At 42.1% G+C, this 14,769-nt stretch overlaps 1 protein-coding gene across 7 annotated transcripts in view; it reads left to right on the top strand.

Moving 5' to 3' along the window:
* BIRC6 (baculoviral IAP repeat containing 6) overlaps positions 1–11,521 on the top strand; it is a 471,996-nt gene extending 460,475 nt beyond the window's left edge. For all 7 annotated transcript variants that reach the window (XM_073557613.1, XM_073557615.1, XM_073557616.1 and 4 more), the window contains exons 73-74: positions 10,281–10,415; positions 10,676–11,521. In XM_073557613.1, the coding sequence (XP_073413714.1) occupies positions 10,281–10,415; positions 10,676–10,855 (315 nt within the window). In that variant the 3' untranslated portion in view covers positions 10,856–11,521. The remainder of the gene's footprint in view (positions 1–10,280; positions 10,416–10,675) is intronic.
* Positions 11,522–14,769: the final 3,248 nt, after the last annotated feature.

Here is a 14,769-nt window from a genome sequence, read left to right as displayed (position 1 = left end):
TTTCAGCCAGCAGCTATTTTCCTTAACTTAACCATAGTCAGGAGCACTCGGTTTACCAAGCACTCCTGTGTTCTCTCTGAAAGAGCCGCTATCCGACATCTATGGCGGCAGATCTTATCTTCTACTCTTATTATCTTACACTCTTATTATTTTATAGCTTATATTATACTCTCACAGAACAAAAGGATCAGTAATCAGACATGCCAAATCCTTTTGTTTTCAAACCCCCCTTCCTCTTCCCGACATCATCTTTTGGGAAAGTCGTAAGGCCCCGATAAACATTTGACTGTCTGTCAAATCATCGATATTGGCGGGTTCGGTCTATATTAGTCTAATGTGCATGTGGGAGCCTATGTGTTTGAGCAAAACCTCATTCAGATGTCCAATTTTCACGGATAGATCTTTTACCCAATGTCATGTATGGAGACAGTTCACATACCCATGTTTTTTTTTTTTCATGTGCGCGCAAAAGGCATGTCAATAACTAGTCAGTGGGTCCATTGAAAAAAAAAACATCTGATAGCACATGGATGCCAGCCATGTGTCACACTTGTTGTTTGGTTTTCTACTGTTTAAGGTGTAACAGATTGTTCGAATTTTTAAAAATGTTTTGAATACTGGAAAAATGGATCCCACACCTGTGGTAATAAGGGACACTGACTAAAATGGTTGCAGATCTGATACAGCAAAGTGATGATAAACTGTTTTTTATTGTATGCAAAAAAAAAAGTTTCTGAATGAAGCCTAGTACAGACCTCTGTTATGATTGAGTCACCGTAAGAGGCAAAAACAGAAAAGCTAGCTAAGTCCAGAAAACCAGAGAAGTTGGCAACTATCAGATTGCAGACCCCTGAACCTATCAACACAACTAGCAGTAGCCGTGGGGGGGTTCCTACGATGACCTAGACCCCTCGATCACAGCCGGAGAGATACATAGGCCTAAAGAAGGAAAGGGGAAATCTAACTGCCCCAGAGCAGACCCCAAAGCAATAGGCAGCCCCCCACATATAATGACGGTGAAGCAAGATGAAAACACTTACACAGACAGAAAGACAGACTGAGCAAAGACGGGGCCCAAAAGCTACCTAGATAGGAACGGACAGGAAGGCTGCTGTCTGCAATCTGCCAAAACCCGATCAGAGACAAAAGCCAACAAGCTGATATAAAAAATGGCCTTGAAGCAACTAAGCTTCAAAAACTAAATCAGCACTCAGGTACTTTCTGAAGACAGAGCTAACGGAACACTGCACACTCCAGCAGGGAGTGGCAGAATCCAAAAAGCAAGAAAAACAAAAACAAATCTTAAATGCAAAAAGGCAAAACAGAAAACTTAGCTTTAGGAGAGCAGGAATCAGACTGGTGTCCAAGAGTCCACAGAGAAATCACCCGCAGGGCAGAAAGGGCGTAGGCTGCCTTAAATCCAGTCAGTGACTCCACTCAGCCGATCGTCTTCATTAGTCCCAGGTGCCTGATAATCAGGCTCACTACCTTCCTTCACTAGAATAGGGAGTTCACCAGGCCTCAGTGACGGAGGGGAAAATGAACTCACAACAGACCTCGTACTCTCAGCTGATCAAGCTGCCTGAATTTATATTTTCCCAAATGTAAGGGCTACATTCACACACCTTTTGCGCACTGATCCGTAGAGCGTCATTGATCTCTACACACATCTGTTATATAAACGGATCCGAGTGTCCAGTCTGTAAGACTCGGCTCAGGTCCTATTCTCATCTGTGTAGCAGATAACTCGGCCATTAAAGTCTACATGAATTAGGCACGGATGAAGAACTGCAGACTTAGGCCTTTTTCACACGTCCGTGTCTCCGGTACGTGTGGTGACAGTTTTCACACGTACCGGAGACACGTACTCACGTAAACCCATTCAAATGAATGGGTCTATGCAGATGTCAGCATGTTTTCACTGACCGTGTGTCCGTGAACAAAACGCGCTGACATGCCCGATTTTTGCTGTCAGCATGGACGACAAAACGGCGTGCACACAGAGAACACACATTGATGTCCTCCGTGTGACATGCATCGGCAGCGCTACAGTAAGCGTTGTTCCCCGGCGGCAGGTGCTAAAGTCGGCTGTCACCATTCTCCCCTGCTCTGCCGGCGATCGGCGAGAGCAGAGGAGAATGATGAGTTATATTAAAGTCTGATACATGACAGCAGGTGGGGGCTTTTGGGACTGTTGCCCCATCATCTGACACCTGCTGCCGCTAAAAATAGTTGACAGTAGGTGCGGATGATCGGAGTATTCTACAGCGATCTTAGAGAAGTGTTTGTATTCAGGAGCGATCATACAGTCCTATCTAGGTGCCATAACCTTGCCCTTCCATCTACAAATGCAATTAGACAACTGTACAGCGATTACACTGTATCCGCAGAAAACAATGTAAATCCTGTCCATCAGTAACTGAGCAGCTTAGCGTCTAGGGCAACACATTGGTCTTTTAAGGGTTTGTACCAATATTATAAGTTATCACCTATCCTATACATGAGGGCACAACTTGCAAGCTTGGCAACATCCATTTTGATTAACATGTTTGGGTCCGAAATGGGTAAGATTAATTGTTGGAGAACAGGAAAATGATGGACATCTTGTCTGGTTTGTGGAACCAAGGCAAGAAGGTTTGTAGTCCATAAAAATCTTTATAAAGCAATGTGTTTATATAGAGAAATACGGTATATCAAGAGTGGCTCCAGCTCCTCCATACCTCTATATAGTGCCTGTTTGTGCTCCGTGTATGTTTAGGGTATTACCCCTCACTGTCAAGCACATTACTAAATTGGCTTTTTCTGAATTTGGTCCTATTGTGTTTTTGTGTCCTTGCTCCTAAGAGGAAAATTGGATTCCTATTCCCAAGGGAAATTCATCTCGAAACTGCTGCATGTGATCTCGATGTGCACAGCCCTACCACATCACGGCACGTGTATCTCGAGGACATAAGACGTACATTTCTGGTGTGATCTCTATTGCAGCCGCTGATATAGGATTGTTCTCTTGCTGTGTAGCTGGGACGTTCCTGCCAGTACATCTCAAGGGTATGCACACATCGCATTGGTGCACAATACTGATGCAACACTCCATTTAGGCCATGATGACCTGTAAATGGTTTCCTCCCTCAGAATCCAGCAGTCTAATGTCTTCTCCACAGACGAGATGAGGCTGAGCTCACAGATAGTTACTCATTCCCTTCGTCCTGTTTCCCGCAATCACATAACCCTTCTATTTTACTTCTCTTGTCAGGTCTGACTTTGAAAAGGGCACACATTTATTCCAGGGATCCAAAAATAAGTAGACTCTCCTCTGATTTATGTCCAGAATAATTATAAGGGTCACCACTCAGCATTACGATCAGACATGCATTTCTGTTTTATTAGTACACACCGCCAAGGAGAGAACATGGCTAGGTTTTTTTTTTCTCTGATATTAACAGGTCCGTCAGATCAGTGACAAGGCGCTCTTGAAGCAGTATTGAGTCCTTTGTAGAGGCTAGAAATGACCTCCAGTGTACTCCTAAGGAGGGCACATCAAAAAGTTGCAAACTGATAGGACTCCAGAAATTTCCTACCTTACATAATTCAATTAAGGTGGCCATACTCTGTAAATGGCCGCCTGCTTGCATGGCCTACAGATATTCCTCTGAACCCTTTTTCTCTGTATACATGCACGCTCTGGCCAGGTGAACGTGTTGTGAATAGAGAGCGGAAAATAATCTGTAGCTAACACCGCTGGCAGCAGCAAATATTTAGTGGTGAAATGCAGTATTCCGAATCCTTCTCTCTGCTGACATCTGTTGTTGGAGATCAGGACGCCCTCATACTCTAGTCATCTGGTCCCATTGAAAACCGCAGTTTTGGCCAGCCATCGTTTAATGTGCGTGGGCAAGTGTAACGTGCCATGAATGCGGAAATATCAGCTGTGCAATTTACCCAAATTGTTAGTTCTTCCTCATATTATGCTTCAGCCTTTACTTGCTAATCCCCTACCACCCAAATAAATCTTGTTCTTCTGCTGATTTATCCTTTTACTTATAGTTGGCTGTAATCTTGAAAATTCTGTATTAACAGTGAAATTACTTTGAACCTGAAATAGCTAACTTTTTGTTGCAGTTCTTGAGAGTACAGATTGATCATGTGACCCCAAAAAATGGCGATTTCAGCAATATATCACTTACTGGACTACTTGGCGCAGTTCTGATAAAATCAGTTTCCTCTGCTGCAGATCTAGCAGTTCTCTGAATGCTGAGCTCTGTATAACCCTGCCCACGCCACTGATTGGCATTTTTCTGTCAATGCACAGTGTACACAGGAAGCTGCCAATCAGTGGTGTGGGTGGAGTTGCATAGAGCAGCAGGACTACATGACACGAGACCCCTTGTCCTTTTATTGATCTACTGCTGACCCTGATTTTTTTTTGACACACACCCAGTAAGTGACACATCTCTGGAATTGGGCTTTTTAAGTAAATGATCTGTATTGAAAGCATTGGAAAACATAAAAGGATTTCTGAGAATAGGTTTTCAAGAACCTCACCATGTTTGTCCATTGACTGAGTGGTATTGAAGCTCGACCATCGTCTTAGAGCTACAATCATAGACAAAAAATAAGACTCCTTCTCAGTGTTGATAAAAGCCCTGCCCGGCCCAAGCATGGGAAACGGAAATTTCTTGCACACAATGGATTCTCCGTGTAAAGGCTGAGTGAGACCTTCTTTACAAGGCTCTTCGTCCTTCGTAGAGTAGGGGGGCTAACATTACCTTTACAAGCCCTAACTGGGTATTTAAAAAAAGGAGTTATATCAAGGAGAACATTTTATTTCAAGGATTTGTAGAACTTTGGAGACGTCATAAATTGTACAAAAAATAAACAATATGGCAGTAAAAGATACAGAAAAGTTCCATATAATTTCTTTTAAAGAGAATCTGTCACCAGGTTTTTGTCACCTAATTTTAGATCAGTATAATTTAGAGGCAGAGACCCTGATTTTCGCATTGTCACTTACCTTGGAAAATTAGTGAAATATTGATAATCCCTTGGGGATAAAAAGAGCGAGTTTATCACTAGAGGAATAGTAAACTTTCTGCCCTGTAACCCTGCATATTCCTGAGCTCTGTATGACCCCGCACACACCACTGATTGGCAGCTTTCTGCCTATGCACAGTGTACACAGAAAGCTGTTAATCAGTGGTGTGGGCGTACAAAGCTCAGCATTCCGAGAACTGCTAGATCTGCAGGAGGCAAAACTTGAATTTTATTAAACCTGCAGCAAGCAGTCCAGTAAGTGACATATTGTGGGAATGAACGTCTGTCTGTACATCATGCTGCTTAGATGTGGTAGCGAAAACCTAGTGACAGATTCCCTTTACAAGTGAAGGTGTGATTACCATATTCTCCTGAAAGGGAGTAAAATAACTTTTATCTAGTTGTAAGGTGAAATAGCTAACTTTTTGTGAGATCTCTTCTGCCATTGGAAACAGTGTGGCAGATAGTCTTCCCTCCTTGCTTACTGTGTATGCAGCTCAGACTTTATATTCCAGTCATGTTCCGGTTGTGTATCGGAGCAGAGGTTGCCGTGTTTTTCAATGTTCCAGTCTAATGGGATGGTTCTTGTGGCACAGTCCTCATCCTTCCTGCCAGAGACTCCTTCCACTGGAATAGACTTTTCATTTGGACCTCGCCCTTTATCCCACCTCATAAAATGAAGCTGCTTGCCGTTAATTATAGCCGCATTTGTGTGATTGCTTTCATTTTGAACCGTCAGTTTTATGTCAAGGGTGAAGATGTGAGAATCCTTTCTTTCCGTAAACAAGTATCCCACTGCTTTAATTGGTTCTCTGATGGCAAAACGAGGTACTAAGGTTGTGGCTGCCGACTGCTCAGACTAGGCACATTTTATTGTCTGCTCTTAAAAGAGGAAATGAATGTTGATATGAAGTTTCTCTATGGCTTAAACTAGGAAGGTTTTTCTACATATGACTCGAGGAGCATTAGCCCCACTCATAGGAGTGCACAGAACTGTCATTTGTGGGGAACGGGTAATAAAATTGGGCTTGGTCCTGCAAGTCTACCCAGCAAATGATAACCGCGATCAACACATGTAATATCGATGAAAAAAAGGAAATAACCATGAAAGCCCAAATATGTCAAAATAATCATACAGTCATATGTAAAAGTTTGGGCACCCCTATTAATGTTAACCTTTTTTCTTTATAACAATTTTGGTTTTTGCAACAGGTATTTCAGTTTCATATATCTAATAACTGATGGACTCAGTTATATTTCTGGATTCAAATGAGGTTTATTGTGCTAACAGAAAATGTGCAATCTGCATTTAAACAAAATTTGACCGGTGCAAAAGTATGGGCACCCTTATCATTTTCTTGATTTGAACACTCCTAACTACTTTTTGCTGACTTCCTGAAGAACTAAATTGGTTTTGTAACCTCATTGAGCTTTGAACTTCATAGCCAGGTGTATCAAATCATGAGAAAAGGTTTTTAAAGTGGCCACTTGCAAGTAGTTCTCCTATTTGATTCTCCTATGAATAGTGGCATCATGGGCTCCTCAAAACAACTCTCAAATGATCTGAAAACAAAGATTATTCAACATAGCTTTTCAGGGGAAGGATACAAAAAGTTGTCTCAGAGATTTAACCTGTCAGTTTCCACTGTGAGGAACATAGTAAGGAAATGGAAGAACACAGGTACAGTTCTTGTTAAGCCTAGAAGTGGCAGGCCAAGAAAAATATCAGAAAGGCAGAGAAGAAGAATGGTGAGAACAGTCAAGGACAATCTACAGACCACCTCCAAAGACCTGCAGCATCATCTTGCTGCAGATGGTGTCACTGTGCATCGGTCAACAATACAGCGCATGCATAACGCCTTTTTGTATGACCAAACAACTCAATCTTTGTTTCATCAGTCCACAGGACCTTCTTCCAAAATGTAACTGGCTTGTCCAAATGTGCTTTTGCATACCTCAGGCGACTCTGTTTGTGGCGTGCTTGCAGAAACGGCTTCTCTCGCATCACTCTCCCATACAGCTTCTCCTTGTGCAAAGTGCGCTGTATTGTTGACCGATGCACAGTGACACCATCTGCAGCAAGATGAGGCTGCAGGTCTTTGGAGGTGGTCTGTGGATTGTCCTTGACTGTTCTCACCATTCTTCTCTGCCTTTCTGATATTTTTCTTGGCCTGCCACTTCTGGGCTTAACAAGAACTGTACCTGTGTTCTTCCATTTCCTTACTATGTTCCTCACAGTGGAAACTGACAGGTTAAATCTCTGAGACAACTTTTTCTATCCTTCCCCTGAAAAGCTATGCTGAATAATCTTTGTTTTCAGATCATTTGAGAGTTGTTTTGAGGAGCCCATGATGCCACTCTTCATAGGAGAATCAAATAGGAGAACTACTTGCAAGTGGCCACCTTAAATACCTTTTCTCATGATTTGATACACCTGGCTATGAAGTTCAAAGCTCAATGAGGTTACAAAACCAATTTAGTGCTTCAGGAAGTCAGTAAAAAGTAGTTAGGAGTGTTCAAATCAAGAAAATGATAAGGGTGCCCATACTTTTGCACCGGTCAAATTTTGTTTAAATGCAGATTGCACATTTTCTGTTAGTACAATAAACCTCATTTGAATCCAGAAATATAACTGAGTCCATCAGTTATTAGATATATGAAACTGAAATAGCTGTTGCAAAAACCAAAATTGTTATAAAGAAAAAAGGTTAACATTAATAGGGGTGCCCAAACTTTTACATATGACTGTATGTAGATATAACGCTAGTGAGTGTATGCCACTATATACAGTATGGCATGAGTACTATCCTGTGTCCAAATGTAAAGGTATGTCATAGTATAAGAACCATAAACATGCATCAGTGCCTTATGCACAATTAAATGTTAATAAGAAATGCTAAATATAATCAGGAGTAGAGGCGATAGCCGAAACACGCGTCAGTCACGATGGACACCACTCTGGAGAGGGAGTCTTCTACCATCAATATATTGAGCATTGCTCGCACCGGTGCATTTTATTTTGCACAAGGTACTGATGCAGGGTTATGGCCCTTATACTGTAACAACTTTTACATTGGGACACAGGATTTTAACCATGCAATACGGTATATAGTGGCGTATGTGCACTGGCATCATCTCTTCATATGATTGTTTGGTTCCCTCAAGATATTTATTTTTTATTGTCCGAGGTGTGTGCCCCTTGTTTTTATATGCAAATAAAGTCCATGGAGCCTCATTTAAGAGTCTCAAAGATGGGACGGGTCTACTAGGCATTGCTCCCACCTAGCCAGAAGCCTACTCCACACTGATGAGGGGCAACACCCCGAAACAGCTGTCTGTGGATGGATACCTGGCCTTGGTATTTCCCTTGTCATATCTGTAAACTCTTAAAGAGCTGGATATTGACTTAAAGGGCCACTTAATATGGTGGTTTCCGAAAGGAGCCACTCCTTGGCTGGGTCCTTCCCTGGAGGAAGATCTGGCTAGTCCCGTGTTTGGGCTCCACGGACTTTATTTGCATATTTGTATTTCCCAGGGAGCATTTCACTTAGGATTTCACTGATTGAGCGCCTTTGCCGGCTGCCGCAGTGTTTTCTTCGACTGGTCTCCCTGAGGTCAGTGATTGTTTCCTTGTTTTTATATGGGCACTCCTTGTAATTTTTTGTCATCACCTCATCGTTAATAAAGACTGTTTCACACACTTTCATATATCAGGGCTTTCATGATCAGTTTTTACTTTTCTTTTTTTCATCCATGTTTTTCACCGACTGTCCAGTTTCTCTTGCCATAACAGACCAATTTTGTTGTGGATTCATTATATGCGCTGTATACCTTGTTCACAATTTCCACATATACCAATTTTTTGCTTGTTCTTCATCTTATATGGTAATATCAAGGATTGAATCTACCACAGTTTTGTGTCTTCTGTAGTCTATGCAGTCATGAGTTTAATGGGCTTGTATAGGCAGTAAACATGGTTTCCAAAAGGGTTTAAAAATAAATTATAAAAGTAATACTTCCCTCACCAATCCCAGTTTTGACACTGCTTGATGATCTTTGCTTCCCTCTGCAGCGATTCAGTGGCTACAGGGATTAATTGGCTGCAGCGGTAACATATCCATCACATGTCACGTCATCACTTAAAGGAAGCCTGTCGGCAGGTTGCATTTAATCTTAAAACAGCAGGAGATAGAGGCTGAAGCACAAAATTCAGATGTGTCACTTGTTAAAGTGCGTGCTGTAGTTCACTAACTGAAGGATTTATCACCAAGAGATTAACATTGCCGGACTACACAAGTCCAGTTATGGCCCCTCCCCCTGTGGTAAGCAGCTCACTGTCTATGGACTTTGTGCATGCAGAGCCTGTAGTGGGGGGGTAGCTTTATCAGCTTTGATTCATTCTAAATATAAAAGCTCAGCACTTGGTAATCTAAGTGATACATCTTTGGATTCAGGGTCTTTTCACCTACATTACACTGCTCTCAGATGTGGTACCAAATACCTGCTGACAGATTCCTTTTAGGCAGTGGACTAGGCAATGTTGGACCACAAGTGATGGGGGATTGTTGATGTCAGTCGTTTCTTGTTATATACGTTTTTGACCACTGAGTATTTTATAAAACTCCTTTAGGTTATCTGCTCAGGTTGCAGGTTTGCATGCGGAAATTTCTATGCGGTTTCTGCATCTCTTGGCAGAAAATGCAGTGGAATAAAAAGTGGTCATTTCCTTGTCCAACGTCCATTGTTGTGTTCTCCGCTCACACACTCTTCATCCTTCTGACATCATTTGCTTTGACAAACCTGCTGTGTTTTTGGCACCAAATCCGCAGGTAATCTGCACCAAATCCGCAAACCTTTTTACACCTGCGTTTTTACTGCAATTTTGAGTGACTCAGTGGGTGAAAAACACTGCAGATCCGCTAAAAGAATTGACATGCTGCGTATAAGGATGGAAATTTCCGCATCATGTGCCCAACACTTCAGGATTGTCATTGATTAACCTTACTTTAGTAATCCTTTGCGTTTTTGGTGCATTAACGCGCGGAAAAAAATGCTCCGGAAATGCCACAAATCCGCATCGTGTGCACATAGCCTTACTCCCCCAGACAACCTATTTCTATAGGATCACTTATGGATGCCTGGATTTTGGCTTATAACTGACAATAACCATTCTAGCTGTGTATTTCACTGGAAATGTTGGATTGAGTCTGGATCCTATGGAACTAATGATATTTTCTTGACCATTGTAGGTGATTCATAAACACTTTTACTTGAAGCGAGCAGAGATCATGGCGCAGTGTGAGGACTGGATAGTAGACATTCAGCAATTCAGCAGTGACAAGCGTGTCGGCAGGACGATGTCACACCATGCCGCGGCATTAAAGGTAAGGTGTTTGATCGGACTATTGAGACCTAGTTGTTCAAGCAAATTTACGTCTATGACTTGTGTAAGTCATTCTCGGAATTCCCTCTTGCATGATCAGCACCTCCTTTCACCTGTTGATGCGGGGAGGTCCCTGGGGCTCCTCGGAGTACGTTTTGCGTACACAGCGCCTTCCATGCAGCACCATGCTTTGTGGCTCTGGGGAGAACAATTTATTACAATGACATGCTGACCATACTTTTCCTTCTGCTTTGTGTGCAGCGACATACGGCTCAGCTCCGAGAAGAGCTCTTAAAGCTCCAGTGCCCCGAAGGCTTGGACCCAGACGCTGATGAGTCTACAGAAAAATGCCTTGCCACAGCAAGCTGCGAGGAGGCTTCATTGCACGAACAGGTCAAGCCCAGCAGCAGTAAAGACAACCCTGGTGACTTCAAATTCTGAGCTGCATTGGCATGGACTTTACACACACAGGCTTTGAAGCACAGCCAAATATGTCCATATTTGTATGTAAGAAGCTAATTATTGTAATAGTTAATGAAGCTAAAACTATTCTATGCCCTTAAGGTTATTCAGATGGATTCAAGATGATCTTTTACCTGTAAAAGAGTGTAAACTTTTTTTTGTGCTTTTATTTTTTCAATTGTGAGAACCACTGATTGGTATGTTTAGCAAATGTTAAAAAGAAAATGGTGAAATCACTGAAATAAGGGAAATATTCCTTACGAAAGAATGTTTACTGAATGAATTCCTTTTCTTTTTTTTTTTTGTTTTTTTACTGATAGATTGAGGGCGTTGTAACAAAGAATATATATTGGTCATTCTTATTGCTATAACTATTTAAAAACTGCAAATTTTCACAATTTGATAGGTTTTGGCCATACCTTCATTCTCATTTTTTTGATTTCTACAGACAACTGCATTTTTCAATAAACTTTAAACAGAACTGCTCCCTAATAAAAGAATTGCTGGTACATTTTCCTTTTTTTTTTTTAAGAATTAATTTACTATGGAAGAGACCTTAGAACTGGAGACTGCTCTTGTTAGACTGAATTTATCAGTCTGTTTTATTTGATGCACATGAAATAAACGGACATGGTTTTACCTTCAGTTCTTGCAGTTTATCACTGGGTTTTGTGAGTTCAATGTTACTACAGGTTTGCAGTCATCATAAAGCCAATTTCACAAATCCAAAGTGAACAGTCTAAGTATGGACCGCCATGTCCGGCCCAGTTAATGGTCTCCTGACTCAAACTCAACGCCTTCATAGCTTCCATAGAGGTCGTGGAAGTCTGGACATATGGTGCTCAGTACTCGGTGAATGTCTGATGTGTGAAACTTGCAGACATTGTTTAGTGTGAACACGCCGCATACAAAAAGTGGTGTAAGCTTTGCACTTTGAAACCATGTTCCCACAGTGTAAATGCTGCATTTTTTGCCACTGTGTTTCAAGACGCCATTGAACTGTGCATTTTGTAGTGATTTGTTTTCCTGCAAAAGCCGAATAATCTAAGCATATTGGTTATTTTAGTATTAGTACCTGCAGAAAAAAATGCAGCAGCAAAAAATGGACATGGGAACATGGCCTGACATTTCTGCTTATTTAGTTTGTGATTGATCACAAAAATTACAATGTAAATCTCAGTAAATAAAAAGCCTAGTCTGTGGATAGACCATGAGAGAATAGCAATGGTTATTCCTATTGGATTTTGCCAGAGTTGTGGACAGCCAAACATTTTCCTCTATGAACGGCTCTCTAATTTTGGCTCCATTGATTCTTCATGGGACAACCCCTTTAAAATCTTATTCGCACCTATGAACAGTAAGAAGGATTATGACACGTGGCTTTGTTTGGCTCTGCAACTTTATTATGTACCATCACTAGAGTTGAGCAAAATGATTCACAAGGTCTTGGTTCAGCAATCTCCTAAGTACTCCATGGCAGCCAGAGCATTGCGAATGTCTTACTATCTGCTGCATCCTTGGTGCATCTTGTGAATAGTAGGCCATGTTATGACATGTATCGTGCCATGACATCACAAGGCTTACTAATTATCAAAAGCACCAAGGATACAGCAAATAGTAGGAAGTTTGTGTGGTCCTGTCTGACTGCCGTGGAGTTACCGACATGGCTGGTAGAACAAGATCATGCAGATGTTTTTGCTCAATTTTACCATCGCTTTATCATTTAATGAGTTTAAGAAAAGGTAATTCTGCAAGACATACAAATAAAACTGTCAGCTTCTTATTGGAAACTCCATATCATAGGGACCCTGGACCTCATAACTAGTGATGATTTTTTTTCGGTTTTCCCGAGCATGCTCCGGTGACCTCCCGAGTATTTTGGTGTGCTCGGAGATTTAGATTTCGTAGTCTCAGCTGCATGATTTGCGACTGCTAGACAGGCTGAATACATGTGTGGAATGCCTGTTTGTTAGGGAATTCCCACATGTATTCAGCCTGTCTACAAGTCGCAAATCATGCAGATGAGACGACAAAAACTAAATCTCCGAGCACACCAAAATACTCGGAGATCACCCGAGCATGCTCGGGGACATCCGAGCAACAATGCTATTTGCTCATCACTACTCATAACGAATCAGATTTCAACTCTCTATCACAGACCTAAAGCTAAAAAACAAGATTACTTAGGCTGTTACAAAGCCAAGGGAACATATAACTGTGATCTGCCAAATTACAGGCACCCTTGCCGATCAGCTGTTTTTGTTGGCGGCCGCTGGAACTGCTCAATTGCGGAGCTGCTCCGGTTTAGGATAGTGGCTGCGGCAGGGTACTGCACATCCGCCTGCTATTGATCTGAAAAGGTCATCAATGGTAAAGTAGTGGACAACCTCTTTAATCTTGACGACCTGCAATGAAATGTGAATTCACAATGTTCAGCCCAGGTCTCCTTCAATATACATGACATATTAGATTGGCAATTCCTGAGGGACCTGCCCTAGCTAGACTGAGTGGAAATTGGGATTTTGCTCTTTAAAAGCATCATGGGAGCATAAGACCAAGCAGCTTCTATTACATACATTACCTAATACTATTCATAACTATTAAGGTGTCTAAGTGGATTTATTCTTCATACTTTCCATCATTTAACCCTTTACTTCGACAGCCAATTGTGACCTGTGAAATCTGGCTTTCCCACATGACTATCTTTTAGTCGCTTTTTAATGCTTTTTCTCATTCAGGTGACTCGAATATTTGCGTTTTCATCTCACATTTTACTGGATTACTGATACATTTTGGATGATAATTCCTCGTTTATTTACTGGGGGGGGGGAAAAATTACAACATTTTTAAAAAAAAATGTCATTTCAGAGTTTGAAATTCAAAGACAACTCACCGAAAACAGTCGCAGCATACCGCACATCTGCTTTGTGTTGGCACTCATTTTTTCATATCCCTTTTTGTTTTCTTTCTCCAGAGGCCTCAATATATTACAAATCTCACAAACGTCACCTCTCATCGTATCAAATACAACTTTTAGAGAGGGAGAGAAACTTTTTTTTTTTTTTTTTACAGTAATTAAACCAAAGTGAAGGTGACTTTTAAAAAAAATTTTTTAACCGATATTCAATCTTAATCCATTTTATTATTCTTGCACATTAAGTGTCTGAGACGAACAACTCTACAGCCCTCCATAAATGTGATCTAGGGGTGTATTGAGCTTTTTAGCTCCAGATGGGTTTAACAGAAGCTGTGGAAGATATTACTCTGTCGCCTTATTGGGGGACACAGAACCGTGGGTGTTATGCTGCTGTCCACTAGGAGGCGACACTATGCATAATCTGAAAAAGATTAACTTTGGCTCCTCCTCTGCAGTATACACCCCTGGACGGCGTCAGCCTTCTCCAGTTTTTGCTTAGTGTCGCAAGGAGGCACACCTAAGATTTTTTTCTCTCTTCCGTTTTTTTCCTTAATTTTTTTTCAACGGATTACAGATGAAGAAAAGCGGGTCTCCAGTGAGACCCCCGGCATGGCTCCCTCCTCGGTCCCCTATTAAGGGGTACCCGGTTGAGGTCGAGATGGCTCTTCCCCATGTCGCTCTTTCCCCAGTCCCTCGGGTACTGGTTCGAAGTCGAGAACCCCCCCTCCTTCCCCAGTTTCCTTGGGCCCTGGGTTGAGGTCGAGGGTAGGACGAAGCCCCCTGACGGTGACAGTAGCACCCTCCCTAATCCCCCTCTGGGGGCATTAGGTCGAGACACCGCAGGTAGGGCCTGTACCAGGCACCATTCGGCCACTTACATGTCCAGGGAGCCCAGCTGCGGGCTCCTGTTTGGACCGGGGGAGGTGCAGGCAGGCATGGCACTTGTCAGAGACAGGGCTCCCGGCACCCCTGTCTC

The sequence above is a fragment of the Dendrobates tinctorius genome, unplaced genomic scaffold, assembly GCF_039654945.1.
Source record: "Dendrobates tinctorius isolate UK_male_01 unplaced genomic scaffold, ASM3965494v1 ptg000250l, whole genome shotgun sequence".
Taxonomy (NCBI): domain Eukaryota; kingdom Metazoa; phylum Chordata; class Amphibia; order Anura; family Dendrobatidae; genus Dendrobates; species Dendrobates tinctorius.
This window is presented reverse-complemented; position numbering and strand designations above follow the sequence as displayed.